Source organism: Manihot esculenta, chromosome 3 (assembly GCF_001659605.2).
Source record: "Manihot esculenta cultivar AM560-2 chromosome 3, M.esculenta_v8, whole genome shotgun sequence".
NCBI lineage: Eukaryota > Viridiplantae > Streptophyta > Magnoliopsida > Malpighiales > Euphorbiaceae > Manihot > Manihot esculenta.
The window spans coordinates 10,777,940-10,798,483 of NC_035163.2; the positions used below are offsets into that span (position 1 = coordinate 10,777,940).

A 20,544-nucleotide genomic window follows, 5' to 3' on the forward strand; every position below is an offset into this window, starting at 1 on the left:
TACCAAAAGTTTCTAAATAACCCATATGAGTTAGTCCAATTCTATGCCATCAAAAGACGTAGTACACTCCAAGGGACTTATTCTTTGGCCAAAAGTGGTTACTTGCATAGATGGTTCAGCCCTTCAATTGGGTCAGCTCTTTTAAGCCTAGTAGAAAATTTTTTAAAAAATAAAAAAAAATTGAAAAATTACTTAAGCCAATTGCCACTTGATTGTCACATCCATAGTATAGTTAAATATTTTGATATAAATTAATTAAACGGGTCATATTTCGATTAACTATTTTTATGTTATACCTATGAATTGACACAACCTATTTATGATTCCAACTCGAATAACCAACTCTACAGGAAACAACATAATCTCTACCCATTAGTCAAAGTTTCAACTCATCAGCAACTACAATGCCAAACAATGGTCTCCAATTTAAACACATAGTAAGAAACTTTCAACAGACCAATCGTTGGCGCCGCAATGGCTAGAACCCGATGGGCAAAGTGATAAAGCAAGGCTTCAGAGTAAAGCAGGGAAGGATTGCCAAGAAATCAGTTACCACCAACACTACATAGCCAGTAGTAACAAACTTGTTGAATTATCTGAACAAAATTGTTTCTCCCTATATGCCATTTGATGATCTTGTTCTCCTGATGAGAAGTAGAAGCTGTCAAGCAAATTCCATGAATTTTCAACCTGCCTTCATAAAATGGTTCTTTCACAATCAACTCGAGTCTAGTTTCACAGGCTTCAGCTGGCATTCTTTGTTTCAAGCCAATGCAAATACAGCTTCTTCAGTTCTTTTCTAGGCTCTTAAGGTTTTTCTTTTCTCCCCTTATGGTGTAATTCCAGGAACTTGAGGAATAGCAGGTTTGGGCTTCTTTATTTTCTCCACCAATATGGCTTGAGTTGTTAGAATTAGACCAGCAATTGAGGCAGCACTTTGAAGTGCACACCGCAAAACCCTGCAAGGATCTACCACCCCAGCATCCAAAAGATCTTCATATTCATCAGTCATTGCATTGAAACCCTTTCTCCAATCAGAAGTTCGAATTTTTTCCACCACAACTGCTCCATCAAACCCAGCATTATATGCAATTGTTTTTGCAGGTTCAAGAAGTGCCTGTAACAATTCATCATAATTGTTTCTTATACAACTGAAGGAATTACCTTAAATAACTATTATATCTTAACACGAGCGAACTAGTAAATTAGATGATCTAAACCATCTTATATCATCTTAAAACAATCCTTGGATGCAATTCAAGAAAAGAGAATGAATTATATGTCAAGCAAACAGAAGTACACGAGAATGTACCTTTGCCACAATGTCTGCACCAATTTGCATGTTTTTATCATCCATAGAATCCTGTAGGGCCGAAATCTGCTCTGAAAGGTGTACATATGTAGCCCCACCACCAGGTACAATCCCTTCTGCCATGGCAGCATATGTTGCATTCTTTGCATCCTCAATCCTGAGTTTCCTATCTTCAAGTTCTGCTTCAGTGTGTGCTCCTACCTGAATTACACAGATGTCTAAACAAGTCAAATTTCAAATAAAATATAACCTAAAGTTTTTCAGGTAAAGGATCCATATGGCTGACACCATCTAACTTAAAATTAAGGCTTAGTTGTTGACGATATTGTGAAGATTCTCATTTCTTGTCAAGCTTCTCAGTGTTTTCATATTCCTCTAAAGAAAATAACAAATTCTGTTTTTGCAAGTTGCAGGTGAAGTAGCTAAAAATTCTGAGATCTCAATGGTTGGCAATGATCGCTAAAACTTAGTATTCAGATTTTAGAAAGTAGCACCCATTTCAATATGACTCAGATTTACCGTTGGTAAATATGACTTCCCAATAATTCCTCTTTTGATAAATCTTCAATGTTAAATCATGAAGTTTAGAGATGGCCAAATGGATATGTTCATTCTATGGTGGGAAAAAACAAATAGAAAATATTATAACATGTCCATTCTACTCTACTAACTCAAGTAAGCCTTAATCCCAAATTACTCAGGGTTGGATAATGGTTTTTCCCCTCCACCTCACTCAGTTTAGGAAAACATCTTCAGAAATATGTAGGACCACTAATCCTTTTTCATTATCTCCGCCCATCACAACTTTCCATTTGTTTCATCTCAAACACGCAAAAACGAATCAGAAGAATAAGCAGAACATATATCTAGAGGAGATAAATTTCATGTACCATGAAGTTATTCAAATGCATGAGCACTAGGAGAATTCCGCCAAAGTAGAAGACTTCTTCCTCGAGATCAGAAAGGTCACATTTTTGTTTAAGGGGCCCTATCTCAATCATTGCAATTTGTAAAATCCATTTAAAGAGGGTAAGAAATACTAACATGTGGGGAAAAAAATCATGATGGAGAAGCAACTTGGGAACAGCAGTTAAATGGATATTAAGTTACTATGCACATTAAGGACTTAGGTGAGGAATATTGAAATCCAAGAGTTATTATCAATGGGCATTAGGTGCTAATAGAAGTGTTTGGCTTCGGGCAGAGATTTATTTATTTATTGGAGGGGGGGTGGGGGGGAGGAGGGGAGACAAATAGAGAAGAGAGAAAGAAATAGCTGGAAAAATAAGGGAAAACGGCAGAGAATGTTTTGATATATGTTGTCTTATTTTTCTCCTCAAAAGATAAGAACACATGCACACACAGTCTTAGGGACAAGACTGGACTACTATCAACATCACGGCAATTATGACAGAGACCTTAATCCTACATAAAACCTAAGCATGTACATTCCACAACCAATGGGGGATCCGAAGGACCAATTATAGGGCACACCCTCAAAAGGACCTCAACTCAAGGCCCTTATCACATCACTCAGCTGTTTGCCTTTTTTTCTCGAAATATAATAACACACCACACACAGGTTTAGAGACAAGACTAGATGTGGGAACCTGAAGGACCATATTGTTTTATTGAATAAAAAATTGATGGACATTTATTAGGAGGGGATCATAAGCATGAGAAGAACGGGAAAGGGCACAAGCAAGTTCCAAAAACCAGCAGGTTTACATCAAGGATCAACTTTGAGTCTACCTATTTACCCTATTTATGGATGAGCAAGCCAATTTTAGATGACGTCTCAGAATGCATGATATTTATATATGATATCATCTTAGTGGATGAAACTAGAGAAGGACTTCAATAAAATCTCAAGTCGTGGAGGACTCTTGAAGGCAAGGGGTTTTAAGTTAAACACAAGTGAAATGCAATAAATGCACTGTGAGATTAGCTCTAGTAGAAAGAATGGAGGTAAGGCTCTTTCGGATGGGGTTTTGGTGCATAAATGTAATCAATTCAAATATTTAGGTTCTATTATACAAAAGAAAGAAGTTTCAGAAGAAGATATAATCCACAATATTAATCACAGATGGATGAAATGGAAAAGTGGAGCATGTATTATGCAATCATAAGATCTCTAACAAAAAGAGAAGTTCTGTAGGACTAGTCAAAATTATGTTTGTATGGGAGAAAATGCTAGGCCTCTAAAGGACAACAAAAAACACAAGATAAGTTATTAAGATGGATGTCTGGTACTAGGATAAAGCATGCAGCAGTAGCACATATCTGAGCTAAAATTAGAGGTAATTTAATATGGTCTAGTCATATCCAACATAGAGTGCTAAATGACCTAGCACGGAAGTGTGGAAATTAGTAGGGAAACGAGTGAGAGAAAGGGTGAGACAAAGAATGGGGAGACCTAAGATGACATGGAGAGAAGTAATATTATAGAATTTCTACAAGTTCTGAGTACTAATGCAAACTTGGTGTCTAACAGAATTGTATGGCAACAAATAATCCATATAATCAACGCCACCTAATTTGGAATTAATGCTTGATTGTAATTGGTGTTGGTGTTGTTGTATAGAAAACTCGATAAGCATATACAGGAGACGGAAAAAGAGTAGTAGGTTAGAGAGGAAGGGCAAGAAGCACATGGAAAGTGTATTCTAGAAGATCCAAGATGCCGGTAGATAAGCTGGCATAAATTCTGTTATACCAGAAAGCATGAGGCATGTGAGAAGGGCATCAATTATGTGTATAAAAATAAGAGAGTATGAAAAAGGAGGGGAGAAGAAGAATTACTGTTCTATTAGCAGATCTCTGCTGGGAGAGATTGTTACTCTCTGTATCTTTTCAACCATTAATAGAATTTCTTCCTTATAGTGATTTCTCTTATTCTCGTACTCTCTCTACCTAACAAGTTCCTTTCTCTATCATTTGGTTCGACCTTCCAACCTGCCGACCTCACAACCTCCCGATCAAATGCCCCAAATTAGAATGGATGCCAGACTTGAGTTGGTAGAGAGGAATTTGTCCCTGCTCGAAGATGGCTTTTCCAAACTCAAAACTGGTAATGAATCTGCTCATTCCAAATTGTCCTCCATTGAGTCCTTATTACAGACTCTTCTTCGTGGCAACTATGTGGCCAATGAAGGCGAAGTGTCCACTCCGCTTACCCCAAATACTCCCACCCCTTCTCAACCAAACACCCTCCCCTCCTCCACTCTTTTATCTCTTTCTCCAACTCCTCCTTTCTTAAAGACCTTGGAGATACCTCGTTTCAATGGTACTGATTCCATTGGGTGACTTGCTAGAGCTGAGCAATATTTCGAATTAAATCACATTCAGCCACAGTTTAAAATCATGATGGCTATAGTCTATATGGAAGAAGGTGCTCTCTATTGGCTTTGTTGGCTACACCATCGCCAGCCACACATTACTTGGGAACAATTATCCTTAGAACTTGTGAATCATTACAATGCTGATTTGATGATGAGTCTTTTTGAAAGACTTGTTGCTGTGAAACAAACTGATTCAATCGATTCTTATATTGATGAGTTTGTAACGAGGGTTGCTTAGGTTTCCAGTCTTCCTAATTCCCATTCACTAGATATCTTCCTCAATGGCTTACAGGAAGAGATAGATTCGTGTTTGGTTGTGCAGCTGTCGATCTCTCTCGGACGATGGTGGTTTTAGCTCGAGAAGTGGAACGGGAATTATAGGTGACATTTCCTAACCGATATAAACCCTCCTCTTCACACCCTTAGCCGACTTCGCAATATGGGCTTGGGTATTGACCCACCTTTTCTACACCAACCACTTCTTCTCACCCTACTCCTTCCGCCCATCACCACTCCAACCTAAGCCACCTAATAAATCCACATCTTCACCTGATAAATTCACCCGTCCTCTTCCTTCTTCCACCGCTTCCAGCAAAGTGCATCCTCCTCCTGAACATGCCAAACCCAGAAATACCATATTTCTCTCTAACCAAGAATGCAACAATCTCCGTTCTAGTGGATTATATTTCTGTTGTAAACAACCATACTCTCCCTTACACTAATGCCCAAATAAATCCTTGCGCATAGTGATTGCGGCCGATGATGAGACCCAGATGGATGCCGCAGTGTTGGATTCCATTCCCGAGATCATTAGGTCTCACTTTGCTCAATTGGATCTCTCTCTATTCTAGATGGGAGGAATTTCTCGCTCAAAAACAATAAAGATGCATGGCCGAATAGTTGATACACAAATCATCCTTATGATTGATAGTGGTGCTAGCCACTGTTTTGTTTCTGAAACCTTGGTGCATAAACTCTCCTTACTGGTTCAGTCCACTTCTTTCGTTGTCAAATTGGGGGATGGGCAATGCCTCACTTCTTTAGGTTATTGTCCGGCACTTCCAATCAAGTTGGGTTCCTTATCTATTACGCCAAATTGTTATGTATTTCCCTCAAGTGGTGTTGATGTAATTTTAAAAATTTATTGACTAGAAACGCTGAGAGATGTTAAGGTTAATTGGCGACGGCTCACCATGTGGTTCCGTTATAATGGAGACACTCCTTGCACAAATTAGCAGACATTGATTATGCATTGCTACTCTGAAATTATTCTGTTTCGGAGGCAACCTCTCTCAATGGATCTTTCTCCCTCACGAACCTCCTATTTCAACAATTATCTACCCTACTCAGCCAATTTCCAACAGTATTCTCTGATGCGGTTGGTCTTTCCCCTACCCGGCATTCTGATCATCACATTCCCTTACAGCCAGGGATAATTTCTATTTTTGTCCGACGGTACCGCTACAATCATGACCAGAAGAATCAGATAGAGAAGATGGTCTCTAAAATGCTTGTTGTGAGGCAGATATTCCGAAAGCAACTTTTCATACACATTCTGGGCACTACGAATTTGTTGTAATGCCGTTCAGTCTTACCAATGCTCCGGTCACCTTCCAAGCTACCATGAACGATATCTTTTGACCGTATTTACACCGTTTTGTTTTGGTGTTTTTTTATGATATTCTCGTCTATAGCCAAATATGGGAGGCACATCTTCATCACTTACAGTTACTTTTGCAAACACTCCATGATCAAAAGTTTTCGGCAAATTACAAGAAGTGTGCCTTGGGAAAGAGTTCACTGGAATACTTAGGTCATATCATTTCTTTCAAATGCATAGCAATGGATCCCAGTAAAATATTGGTTGTAATGTGTTGGCCAATCCCCAAATCTATCAAGGGTGTTCAGGAATTTCTTGGTCTCACATATTATTATAGGCAGTTTATTCGTGATTATGGAACAATAGCCTATCCTCTAACGCAACTTACTACCAAAGAAGCTCAGCAAAAATTCCACTAGATTCCTCTAGCTCAATCTGCATTCAATGCTTTGAAGCTTGCCCTCAATACTACCCATGTTCTTGCCATACCCGATTTTTCTCGACAGTTTGAATTGGAGTGTGATGCATCAGGATTTAACATTGGTGCCAATTTGACACAACAAGGCAGGCCAATTGGAATACTTAGGTCATATCATTTCTTTCAAATGCATAGCTATGGATCCCAGTAAAATATTGATTGTAATGTGTTGGCCAATTCCCAAATAAGGGTGTTCGGGAATTTCTTAGTCTCACAGATTATTATAAGCAGTTTATTCGTGATTATGGAACAATAGCCTATCCTCTAATGCAACTTACTACCAAAGGAGCTCAGCAGAAATTCCACTAGATTCCTCTGGCCCAATCTGCATTCGATGCTCTGAAGCTTGCCCTCAGTACTACCCCTGTTCTTCTCGACAGTTTGAATTGGAGTGTGATGCATCAGGGTTTAACATTGGTGCCATTTTGACACAATAGGGCAAGCCAATTGCTTACTTTAGCAAGGCTCTCTCCCCTAAAACAGTCAACAATTCAGCTTTTGAAAAAGAATTGATGGCAGTGGCTTTAACAATTCAGCACTAGCGCCCCTATCTTTTGGGGTGACCATTCGTGGTTCGAATAGATCAACGGAGTCTCTGACACCTTTTGGAGCAGCCGATCCTCACTCCAGCACAGCAAGGGTGGGTTTCCAAATTATTGGAATATCGTTTTGTGGTGGAATATAAGTCGGGCCGATGAAATCAAGGTGTTGAGTCCCTATCCCACAGAGAAGAGGATTTAGCTGAATTAACAGCCTTGAGTCATCCTCATTGGTTGGATTATAATGAATTGGTATCTGCAATCCAAATTGATCCTGAACTTAAAGTAATCATGGATGATCTCCAGCGGAATTCTACCAACCATCCCTCTTATTCTTTAATTCAGCAGTTGTTATTCTTCAAAGGAAGGCTTGTAATTCCAACTCAGTCCAAATGGGTCCCCCAAATTCTTGGTTGAATTTCCTTCCACACCTATGGGAGGTTCAGGTGCTTTCAGAACTTACGAATGTCTAGCAGCCACTTTTTATTGGAAAGACATGATGAAAACTGTTCAGGACTTTGTTACTTCCTGTCTTGTATGCCAAAAGAACAAATATGAAGCTCCCTCCCCAGTCAGCCTACTTCAGCCTCTCCCTATTCCACGAAATGTCTGGGAGGATATTTCGTTAGACTTCATTACAGGTCTACCCAAATCTTAGCGGACTGATTGTATTGATTGTGGTTGATCGCCTTGCTAAGTATGCTCATTTTCTTTCTCTGCATCATCCCTTTACTGCTAAATCGGTGGCCGAGTTGTTTGTCAAAGAAATTGTCCAGTTACATGGAGTTCCTCATTCTATTGTAAGTGATAGAGAAGCAATTTTCATTAGTCATTTTTGGCAATAAATTTTTCACCTAATGAGCAATTTATGCATAATTTCTACATACCATCCTCAAACGGATAGTCAAACGGAAGTCTTGAATCGCAGTTTGGAACAATACCTTCGTTGCTTCACTTCTGAGCAACCTAAGTTCTGGTTCAGGTGGCTTCATTAGGCTAAGTATTGGTACAACACCTCCTATCAAGGTGCCATTAAGCTGACCCCATTTCAAGCATTATATGGTCTATAACCTTCAAAAAGCTCAGAACTCCATGTCTCAGTATGCTAACAAAAAACGAAGGGATATTGAATATCAAGTGGGTGATCAAGTTTTCTTTAAGATCCGTCCCTATAGGCAGCTCTCAATTCACAATCGCATCAATCATAAATTGTCCCCACGCTTCTATGGACCCTTCTTGATCGGTGCAGGGCATACAAAGTATTGGAGATCATCCAGCTCTGGCAACATTGCCTTTGGAATTGGCTATCGATGAGCCCATACCTATACTTCCCAGAGAAATTTTGAGTCTGTCGTACTATGGATCAGAATGCATCCAGGTGCCCCAACTGTTGATTAAATGGCAAGGCCTCTCAGTCGACAAAGCAACTTGGATTGATGCAGCTAATTTCCATGGTCAATTTCCAACCTTTTGCCTTGAGGACAAGGCAAATTCTAATGGGGGTGGCATTGATAAGCATATACAAAACGAGACAGAAAAGAGCAACAGGTTAGAGGAAGGCCAAGAAGCACGTGGAAAGTGTATTCTAAAAGACCCAAGATGCCAGTAGATGAGCGGGCATAAATTCTGTTATACCAAAAAGCATGAGGCATGTGAGGAGGGCATCAATTGTGTATAAAAATAAGAGTATGAAAAAGGAGGGGAGAAGAATTACTGTTCTATTAGCAAATCTCTGCTGGGAGAGATTGTTAGTCTCTGTATCTTTTTAGCCATTAATAGAATTTCTTGCTTCCAGTGATTTCTCTTATTTTCTTACTAAACTTGCAAATTCCTTTCTCTATCAAAACTGGTCATAGTATAGAAATTAATCTCCTAAATTTCTATTAAAGCTATTAAAAGAAATAATGGATAGCTAACATTAACTAGCAGACCAACTTTTTGTAATAGTTTAAACTTTAATAAATCACCTACCAAGCAATATAGGTTCATTTGCTGTTCCTAAGAGCAAGCCATTTTCTAGACATGTTCCCAAATTGGAAGATCACAGGGAGACAATAGGCGGCTACTACGGAAGAAACTTTTATGCCATGCGTACAACTCTAATAAGTAAAACAACCAGGATCTTTCAAAATACTTAATTTATGACAGCTGTTGTGTATATAGTATTTATGTGTTGCACTTTGCCAATCATCTTTTATTATACTATTGATTTGAATCATTTGACAGATTCGCGGAAAAAAGTCCCTCATTTGACACTGATTACAACTTTTACCCCAAGTCCACAACATTATAATATTAGAAACCTTGTTGCTTTTTTGTTCCCCAAACACACCCCCCTTCAAAAAAATAAAAATAAATAAATAAAGAATACAAATTACTAAAATGCCTGAAATATTTAGTCTAACATAAATTTTGTCCTTACTGATTCAAACTCTATTAGCTTATTTCTTAGTTTACTACTAATGAGAATATCTGGCTTTGAAGAACTAAATCATTTATAATATAACATATCAAAGCTCAGAGTGCAACTAAATTCTAACATTTCAAGTACTAAAGTGTCTTCAAATTTACCATATTAGCTACATGGTGTTGGCAGCCATGGACACATCAATAGTGGTAGGGATAAGAGTATGCTGGTCTCGACAGTAGAGGTAATGGGGAAAATATAAGCAGCAGCGATATCAACAAATGTGGCAAGAATGGTGGTGCATAAAAGCAAAACTGATGCAGATTGCAGTGGTTTTGAAAAGATATGGCAACATGTTCTGGTCTTTTCCCAGAAATTCAACACAAATGTACATATGGACTCCAACTTTCTTTTTTATCTTTGACAGAAAAGGAAACCAAAGCAAGATATGGCAATACCAAACAGCCTAACAACACAAGTCTAGAAATTTTCAAGTGAATCTTTTTTTTTATCAAGACAGAATTTCTTTAAAAAAATGATTGACAATGAAGAAAACAAACGGCAAGTTTGATTTTCACGGTGGAAAACAACAAGAAAAGCAAATCAAAATAGATAATTCATACAGAAAACTAATTTTAGAATAAGACGTGTTCCCTCCTCAATTACCAATGATGTTGCATGCCTAAGCTTACTAAAACTTGTGCCTAGCCATGATTTTAATTTGTGGCCGCGGTAGCAGGCAATGAAAACAGACCTATAACAACCGTAATGTAACAGTAATGGCATGGCACTATGCAAATTTATTTGAAAAATTTGCGAAGTTTATAAAACAAATAGATATTGCTAACTATGAGTAAGATTAAATTATACAACTATATAATAAACATAAATACATCATATAAAGACTATATATTACGAAACTATATTTGGCCATTATTGTTAAGTAACGGTCGAAAACTATTGTTACCGTTATGTAATGGCCGTTATACCTGCAAATTGTGGGAGCTTGTAAATAACGGTGAAACAAGTAACCGCACCCCAATATCCTGTTCCATAACGGCCATTACTTTGATTCCGTCTAGCCTAACTTAAGTTCCTAACCTTAAGCTTATTTAAACTTGTTTGGTGCCTAACCTTCATACTAAGTTCAACTTAACTCAATCTCAATCACTTGCAATAAGTGCATAAGATGCATTTGCAATAAGAAATTATCAGCAGATCTAGTTTCCAATGAAGATTCTACAAAATTGAATCATGCACTAGCCAGCTTGATATGTTACAAACCTTAATTACAGCCACACCACCACACAACTTAGCAATTCTTTCTGAGAGCTTCCTTGACAGATATGCATTATCTGTTTCTGAAAGATCCTTCTTCATCTGCAGAATTCTTGCCTGAATTTCTGCCTTAGTTGAGGGGTCAGCAACTATGGTAGTTGAATTACTCGTAATCGTAACTTTCTGTGCAACGCCAAGTTGATCAGAGGTTGCATCTAGGAGACTCAGACCAAAATCTCCAGAAAGAAAATCAGCACCTGAAGTAATTAAGCTGTCAGTTAGTTATACCAAACTAGATGCAAAGTACTATGAAGTAGTGCACTACAATATTGACAAGCACATAGGAAAAGATATAGTATTTCCCTTGCACAAATATGGTGGTAAGAGAAATAACTTTTGCACTAGCAGTTAAACTGTTACAACAAGACAATGAAGGAGTTTTTGCAAAAAGTTGAGTTTGAGAAAATATTCACAAAAGGGGTGAGAGAAAGTGAATCTCCCTAATGAGTTTGGCCATGTTGGAACAGTCAAGGGCCAATTCTCCCTTCAAAACCACGACTCACTTTTATAAAGGCATGAAAGTTTATCCACGACTTGCAAAAATGCCACAGCATGAAAAGTATATATTTAAAATTTCTTCTGAAATTCAATTCTAAAACTGTATCAAACACTAAAAACAAATTCACGCTAGAAAAATCAAGAATATTATGATGAGCTAAAAATAATTTTTTTCATAATTTTCTAATATGTAAAAATTTTTAAAAAAAATGTGCTCTGAGAAAATATAATAAAAGAAGTTTTTTGAGACCCAAACTACTCTTGTATAAAAAATAACAATAAGAAAAGTAATTTGAGCCAATATTTTTTTTAATTTTAATCATCATAACTCTTAAAATTTATTTTTGCATTTAGAAAGATAATTCAAAAAATCAATTTTCTCCATGCAAGTCGGGTAGAGGTCAAGCCGGCATTTTGAAGGAAAATTCAGACCTTGACTGGTCTATTGTGTCCAAACTCACCACTATTTGGAAAATACTTTTTCCCTCACCCCCTTTTGTGGAAATATATTTCTTAAACTCACCTTTTTAGAGAAAAGCCCACAATGAAGAGACAAGGGAGCAATGGACAAAGAGGGAATAAGAGTAGAAATTTCTTAAAGTAATGACCTGTATTCTGGAAAAGAAACTCAAGTATGCGCAACTTCCAAACTCTTGTTTTTTTTTCAGGAAAAGGTTGAAAGATATAAGTTACCAGTGGAAAAAGGTACAATAAAACCTAAGCGGAAACAAGATAATAAAAAAAAGAAAAATAAGAAAAAGACAAGAAGAACAAAGACTTCAATTCTACCACATTTGACAAATGAAAATATATTCTGACACTTGGGCCCCCCAAAATAATAAGCAAAAATAAGATTCTTTTCAATAGGAAATTATTTAAATCTCAATCAAATCTGACAGTAATTCCATTAATTACATAAGAATCCCAGGGCAAATCTCAAGAGTATCAGGAGTAAGTGAAAAAGGACATCAATCTAACAAAGACATGCATGATGTGCCCACACTAATTCCCACAGCTATATACAGAACCCCCCAAAAGGAGCACTATTAGTTCTTTAATTGACACGTCTATATATTTTAGACTAACCAAGTTTAGTTTGGAAAGCAAGATATAAGTACACCTGTCATAAGGGCAATGTCCTGCAACAAAGCTTTTTTTCCTTCTCCAAATCCGGGGCATTTGACAACAGCAACACTCAACAAACCTTGCATTTTGTTCACCACTAGTGTTTCCAATACCTGCTTTGAGATATCCTCAGCAAAGATTAACAGTGGCACACTTAGCTGCATAGTCTTTTCTAACAAAGGGACAATTTCTTTGACCGTTGCAATCCTTCGATCAGTTACTAGTATTCTGGCATTATCAAACTCTACAAGAGATTTTTCCTGGTTTGAAATGAACTGAGGTGACATGTAACCTTTGTCAATCTGTAAGAAATCAAAAACAACATAAATTGCAAAACAAAGTAAATAAAAAAATACTGGAAAAAAATTCTTCACGCAGAAGGAACCAGAGACCATTTAGTAAAAAATAATCATAAGTTAAAAAGGAATAAAGTATATAAGGATGGCAAATGGAAGCATAGCATCTTAAAATATCTACATCATTTGCAGTCCAAATGATATATTCGATCGAACCATATATCAAACATTCTCTTGAAAATATGTCTTAGTAGCATAGAGTAGCTTAAGAATGAGTTACAAACCAAGCTCCTACAGTACCAGTGTTAACTTTATGAAATGTTCTTTATAGAGATAGATTGTAGGGCCACACGCCCAATGTTTTGATGATAACAAAGCAAGCACAACAGCGTCCATTTAATTATCAATCAATCACCATGCAATTTCCGGTCACACTTATGCCATCACACACAATTTCCACCAAATTATCTCACAAATCAAATGACTTTCAAACAACAATCTGATTAATCACCTTAATTCCTTCTTCTATGATGACATAGGTTTCAGAGGACGAAGATGATGCAATGGAGATTACTCCATCATAGCCAATCTTGTCTATACTCTCAGCAATTAAGTTCCCAACATATTCATCATTCCCAGCAGATATTGAAGCAACCGCTGCAATATGTGGAGGAAAATAGGGTGTTAAATTCCAAGATCTTTATAGAGACGAATGCAATTTCTTTATCTACAGGTAAAATAAAGACCTTTTATATCATCCCTTCCTCTTATTTGAACACTTTGCTCCTTCAAGATTTCAACTAAGTATTTTACAGTTGTATCCATTCCTTTCTTTAAAGAAACAGGGTTGGCCCCAAAAGCAACTGCTAACAAGCCAATTTTGATCATTGCACGAGCCAAAATTATTGCCGTGGTTGTACCATCACCAGCCAAATCATTCATTTTACTTGCAACCTGCAAACAAAAACTCTAAATTTACAATTTTTTAACTTAAAACGGATAACGTATGAATGCAGAATAGGAAGGGAATTATGTAGCAACCATGAATGACCTCTTGGATTAGCACAGCTCCAGCATTTTCCATCGCATCAGAAAGCTCTATGGCTCGAGCTATTGTGACACCATCGTTTACTACTTTTAACGTCTTAGAATCAGAAAGAATAACATTACGCCCTGAACAATTTTGCACAAAAACATATCAGCAATACATGAAAGCTCATCAACATCAACATCAACAGTGTGCTTTTTTTAATGCATTGTTATGGTTTCAACATCATAAATAGATCATAAGCCATGTGACATTCCCTTCTAGGGGATGACATTGCCATTAACAGATCAATTATACTTGCTGCATATAACCCAATACTCTTAACGCAATGTCTAAATGAGACCTAACATGACAGTAATTAGGTTTTATGTGTAAGGATCAGTTGGAAGGGGATTTTGTGCATTGGCAACTATTGAGATTCTTTCTGTAAATAGCCCGGATTTGTAGTGATAATTAGAGATATGATTATGTGATATGATTGGAATATGATTAGGCTATAACTAGGAAATTAATTTATTTTCTTACCTAGTATGTACTCTTGTAAATAGTATATATACCCCAATTGGCTTGAGGAGAATAATCAAGTATTTTCTCTCAAAGCTTCTACTTTCTTCTTCTTTTCATCATCAGTTTCGTGGTATCAGAGCCAAGAAACTTGGTTCGCCTGTGAGTAGCAGATCTGCCACCTTGCTTTGGAGACTTTCTGGAAATCAGTTGGTCTCACCACCTAGCCCATCCTCCTCGCCGACTTCCAATTGGCTTAACGGTGAAGCACCGCCACCAGAATCGATCCCACACGCCACTCAAAGCAATCTGTCTCCGGTACACATGCCGGCGCGTGAATCGTCCTCCGGTGACCATTTCACGCCGGCGACTCCAGCCCAGTAAGTCCAATTACTAGCCCAACCCGTCTTCACACGCCCCCTTCAGGACTACTGCCTTTCTTCAAACTCTCTCCCTCAACATGTCTCAGAAGCAGATAATCCTAAATACAGTTCACATGACCCAATCAAATAGAGTAGACACACGTTCCAAACCGAATTCAGTCACTCTAAATGAAGCAGAGTACAAAGAATATCTATAGTTACGAGCTACTCAGCAACATTCTTCTCCAAACATTGCTCATTCTGGTAACTCTTTTGCTTATCTAACCAAGTCTTTACCCACCGGTTTATGGATCCTCGACTCTGGTGCTTCTGATCATATCTCTAGTAATTCTAATCTTTTCTCTACTCTTGTATCACCTTCTACACCATCTAAAGTCACATTAGCTAATGGTTCACAAACTCAAGTTAAAGGGATGGATAACTTATATCTCCTTCCTTCTATCCCCTTGACTAATGTTTTATTCACCCTTGAATGTCCATACAACCTAATCTCTATTAGCAAATTGACTAAAGATCTTCACTGTTCAGTCATCTTTACTGCTGAATATGTGGTTGTGCAGCACCAAAGTACTAGGAAAATGATCGGAACAGGATATGAGTCACACGAATTATACTATTTTTCCACGTCTAACCCTCCAAGTGCTTTTGTGTCTACCACCTCCACTGAACTCATTCATAGTCGTTGGAGACACCCAAGTCTGAACAAGTTACAAAAACTGGTTCCTAGTCTCTCTTCATTGCCTTCTTTAGAATGTGAGTCTTGTCAACTTGGGAAGTAAACTCGAGCTTCTTTTCCCAAGCGGATCAATAATAGGGTCACTTCTATGTTTAACATTGTTCATTCAGATATTTGGGGTCCAAGTTGGGTTAGTACAACTCTGGAATTTCAATATTTTGTTACCTTTATTGATGACTATTCTCATTGCACTTGGCTTTTTCTGATGAAGAATCATTCTGAGTTGTTCTCTATTTTTAAAAAATTTTATGCTGAAATCCATAATCAATTTAGTGTTCACATTAAGGTATTGCGAAGTGACAATGTAAGAGAATATTTGTCTTTCTCATTCACTCATTTCTTATCTAATCAGGGTATTACTCACCAAACTTCGTGTTCTCATACCCCACAATAAAATGAGGTTGCCGAGCGAAAAGATCGGCATTTGATTGAAACAGCCCGCACTTTACTCTTACATCACAATGTTCCATTGCTGCTTTTTTATTTTTTTTTTGAGGGGGGAGGGGGGAGCTGTCTTTACTGCCTATTACTTTCTGTAAATAGTTTAGATTTATAGTGATAATTAGAAATATGATTATGTGATATGATTGGGATATGATTAGGCTATAATTAGGGAATTAATTTATTTTCTTAACTAGTATGTACTCTTGTAAATAGTACATATACCCCAATTGGTTTAAGGGGAATAATCAAGTAATTTTTTCTCAAAACTTCTGCTTTCTTCTTCTTCTTTTCATCATCGGTTTCAACAACCACCTTTATGATCTCGGGTTGCAGATTGCATCATAGGATGACTGATACAAAAGGAATTCATTAGAGGGAGCTCTTAACACCTCAAGACTCAAAAAGGAGAGTCTCAATCTCACAATTCTTAGAATAAATCTGCTTGTTTTATTGAATAAAATAAACCCTTTTTATAGTGGTGATTTTAATACTTCTAATCAAAGTAGAAGTCTAATACAAGCAACTATTAGATCTAGAGTAAGATAACAGAAAATCTAAAAAGAAACTACTAAATAAATAAAATTTATTTATTATGGATTTGGTCTATCCATTATCCATAACATCACTCTCCTCTTGAAAAAAGAGCTTGTCCTCAAGCTCAAAGATAAGGTATGCAGCATTAAAATAATTGATAGACTCTCCTGTAGTGAAAATCAGGGTGTCTGGATCAAAGGCAACTTCACTTGAAACTAAATCAAGTTCTTTTAAAACATGATCTACTACCCCACTCTTGTAGATCTCGGAATGTAGGATGATAATGTACCATTTGTGCCATAACACCATGGAAAGTCGAGTTTGTCATTTTGGGGCACCACAAGTACCTCTATCTTCTCATTCGCTTATTGACCAAAATTTGATTGGCTGCGGCTCGATCTATCTCGATTTTGGTTCAACAACCTATTGAAGGTTTGAACTAGTTCAATAATCTACTAAGCTAAGTCATTCAAAGTCCATCAAATTGTTGCATGAAAGAATTCAATTTATCTTCTAGATTTGTTGAAAAAATCATGACGAAAGGCTCTGATACCAAGTTGTTATGGTCCCGGATATCGCGTCATGAGATAATTGATAGGAAAAAAACTCATTAGAGGAAGCTCTTAACATCTCAAGACTCAAAAAGAAGAGAGTCTCAATCTCACAATTCTTAGAATAAATTTGCTTATTTTATTGATAAAATAAACCCCTTTTATAGTGGTGGTTTTAATACTTTTAATCAAATTAGAAGTCTAATACAAGCAACTATTAGATCTAGAATAAGATAATAGAAAATATGATAAGATACGATAATGAAAAATCTGAAAAGAAACTACTAGATAAATAAAATATTTTGTTATGGATTTGGCCTATCCATTATCCATAACACCACCATAAGTGGCATAAACAGAAACCATCATAAGGAATTTCTAGAAAGTGATTGTGATTCTTCCCCCAATTACTAATTGAAAGAAAATGAAACCAAAAATAAAGAAAAAGAAAAACCTTCTACCAGTATTCTTGTGTTTTTTACAGATGAAATAAAGTGCATTAAATGAAAATTGTATTGAAATTTGGCCTCAAGGGATATGAAGCATTGATGGTTTCAAGTTTAAGAGACAGAGGACATATACCATGACACTAGAACCTACTAGGGATTTTTCAAATCATCAAACAACAACAACATATAGGTTAAAGAAAAAACATCTATATAGTCTTTATAATGTTCAAAAGAAAAGGTTGGTTTTCAATCACGTTTCACAAAATATTTGACGTTACAATTTCTTGGTGCCTGTGATAAGAGAGGATTGCTATAAATATTGTTTTATGTATGGTAGAGTTGAGATGTTCGGTAAAAAGCAAAAGAAGGTCAAAACAAGAAATAGTTACACAATATTCACTACTAATTTGCCTTAGGCTTCTGACAATTCTCATATTAGTTTCCTATTCTCTAAATAAATTTGGTAGAGCCAGAATTCACTGTCTCAAAGTGCTTCTGAAACCCGAGCAATGTCAAATATTAGTTCTTGAATGCTTAGAACAAGATAAAATGAACATGAACCGACCCTAATTTCAGCAAAATGTCATTTGGGAAACAAACTATTGTAATAACTACAATCATAAGCTTGCTTCTCCATTTGTAATCATTGTGTACCCTTTCATCATCTCGCAAACCACAAATAGGTTGTATAACTCAGCCTGAGCTATTCCTTAGCCTTGATATAACACTAGGTCATTGGTAAACCAATCTGTAAATTGTTAGCTACAATTCAAAACTGCATCTTAGATGTATTTTCTAAATCATCTAAAACTTTGAGTAAAACCTTTACAAGCATATTTTGGTGCCACATGTGAAACCAGAGTTACCAAGAGCAGTCCACAGAATCTGAACTATCAGCAACACAAGTATAAAGAAGACACCACAAAAATAATGGCCAAGCAGGTTACCTTTAGGTCCTAAGGTGAGAGAAACAACGTCAGCAAGCTTATCAATTCCAGCCTGCAAGGCTCCTCTACATTCTCTGCCAAAAGATATCTTCCTCGGGCCAGCCCTCACCACCAATTTATGAGGATTTCTCCATAATCCACCGTTTCTTGAGTTCCCATCAAGTTCCTGAAACATTATTAATACATCAGAAAATCAAAACACCAACACAGGAAAGCAGCCCACAAACAGCATATATAGGAAGAGCTACTTACAAAGAAGAGAGGCTTGTTGGGGAAGATAGATGGCCTCCAGACGGAGACGGAGACGGAGACGAAAGGCATACTGTGTTTGAGAATTGTTCAAAGATTGTTAGACTTTATATGGTTCATTAAACAGAGCGGCCAGTTGCCCGCAAACCAGGTGTTTTCACCTAAACGAGGTATCCCTAAATCGGTCCGACGAAATGTTACGGCGGGATCATAGGATGATACGGTTTATGATAATACTACCCGAACCTGTCCAGAACTTTCTACGTTATATGCTTATACTGTATATAAAAGTTGAAACGAGGGAAATATTAGGATTTTCGTTTAAGTTTTTTATTTATTTATAATAATTTTTAATTATTTTATAATTGATAATTTTATTATTTAAAAAGAATAATAATTTTATTATTTAAATTAATTTTAAATTAAGAAAATTTTAAAAGATATATATATATAAATATAATGATATTAAATTTTTTAAATAAAGATATAAATTAGATGATAATTTTTTATTATTTAAATTAATTGTAGAATCTATTAAAAATTTAAAAAAATTAAATTAATGAAAATATAACCGGATTAATTTTAAAATTAAAATTATTAAAATAACATATTTAAATGTTAGATAATTATTAAAATAATAAATACATATGTTTAAATAGAAATTAAAATATGAAATTAAATTTAATTAGTGAAAATTAAAAACATTAATAAAATAAAAAAATTTAAAACTAAATTTATTATTCCCTCCGTCTTATAAATTTTTATCAACTTTATTTTTTATACATATTAAAAAAGATAATTTTTTTTGTTAATTTTTCAATTATAGAGATTTAAATAGGATTATAATAATTTTATATATTACTATAGTGTAAAAAAATGAATAATAATATTGGAACATTAAAACAATGTGGATAAAATTTATGGGATGGAGGCAGTATTATTTAATATTTTAAAATTGGGTAATTTACGATTTAGTCCCTGGGTATTGCTATTATTAACAAGTCAGTCCCTGTATTTTCAGAAACCTATTAAAACGTCCTTATATAATCAAAACGTTAACAAATCAGTCCTTCCATCCACTATTACCCTCTTTTCCATTAAAAATAAGATGAAAAGACCAAAATAACCTTAGTGTAACTTTTCCCCAAATCGATAATTTCTCTTCTCAAATCCCTATCCTCTCTCTCTCTCTTCTCCCGAAAATGAAAACCTCTGTTCCGAAATCCCTAATTTCTCTTTTCTTCCCAAATCGATAACCTCTCTCTTCCTAAATCCCTAACTTTCTGTCTTCTCCCAAGTCGATAACTTCTCTTCTCAAATCTCTAACTTCCCTCTTCTTCCCTAAATCCTCTCTTCTCGATTTTGTTGGTTTTTATCGAAGAGAAGTTGGGTTCTGTCGAAGAGAAGTTGTGGTCCCGATTTTGTTGGTTTTTATCGAAGAGAAGTTGGGTTCTGTCGAAAAGAAGTTGTGGTCCCGATTTTGTTGGTTTATGTCAAACAACTGGGGAAAGGTAACTTTTTGTGCTTTCTTTTATTTTTTTTTTCTTTGGATGTGTGATCATAATATTTGTATTATAGTAAAACATGTGGGTACCACTTACTGTTACTGATAGTTTTAGTTTTTTTTTTTTCAGGAGATTTTGACTAATTAAAGAATGAGTGATTCATGTGTGCAGGTCTGAAAACATGGCTGTGGAAGAGAGATTTACTGTGGTGTTGACATATGAAAACAAAACCGATTCTTTATATAATGTCCCTATTGCAA

General features: G+C 36.2%; 1 protein-coding gene across 2 annotated transcripts; it reads right to left on the reverse strand.

The window, feature by feature from the left end:
• Positions 1–345: 345 nt before the first annotated feature.
• On the reverse strand, positions 346–19,035 carry LOC110612322 (chaperonin 60 subunit alpha 2, chloroplastic). Of its 2 annotated transcripts, XM_043954867.1 has the most exons (9): positions 18,783–19,035; positions 18,531–18,696; positions 13,986–14,107; positions 13,681–13,888; positions 13,446–13,591; positions 12,634–12,940; positions 10,962–11,212; positions 1,313–1,513; positions 346–1,117 (listed from the first exon to the last, which is right to left on the reverse strand). In XM_043954867.1, the coding sequence occupies exons 1-9, from the start codon at positions 18,849–18,851 to the stop codon at positions 830–832; spliced, it is 1,758 nt and encodes a 585-aa protein (XP_043810802.1). In that variant the 5' UTR covers positions 18,852–19,035; the 3' UTR covers positions 346–829. The 2 variants fall into 2 exon arrangements, with proteins under 2 accessions (XP_043810802.1, XP_043810803.1); XM_043954868.1 differs by lacking the exon at positions 18,783–19,035 and having other exon boundaries at positions 13,976–14,107; positions 18,531–18,558.
• Between the last annotated feature and the right edge of the window lie 1,509 nt (positions 19,036–20,544).

What these genes read in the sequence shown, in the direction of transcription:
- LOC110612322 (XM_043954867.1), bottom strand. Translation starts at nt 18,851, where the DNA reads ATGCCTTTCGTCTCCGTCTCCGTCTCCGTCTGGAGGCCATCTATCTTC. An exon ending in GGACATTGCCCTTATGACAG is followed by an intron (nt 11,213 to 12,633) that starts GTGTACTTATAT and finishes TAATTACTTCAG; the next exon opens with GTGCTGATTTTCTTTCTGGA. An exon ending in GTGCAGACATTGTGGCAAAG is followed by an intron (nt 1,118 to 1,312) that starts GTACATTCTCGT and finishes GAATTGTTACAG; the next exon opens with GCACTTCTTGAACCTGCAAA.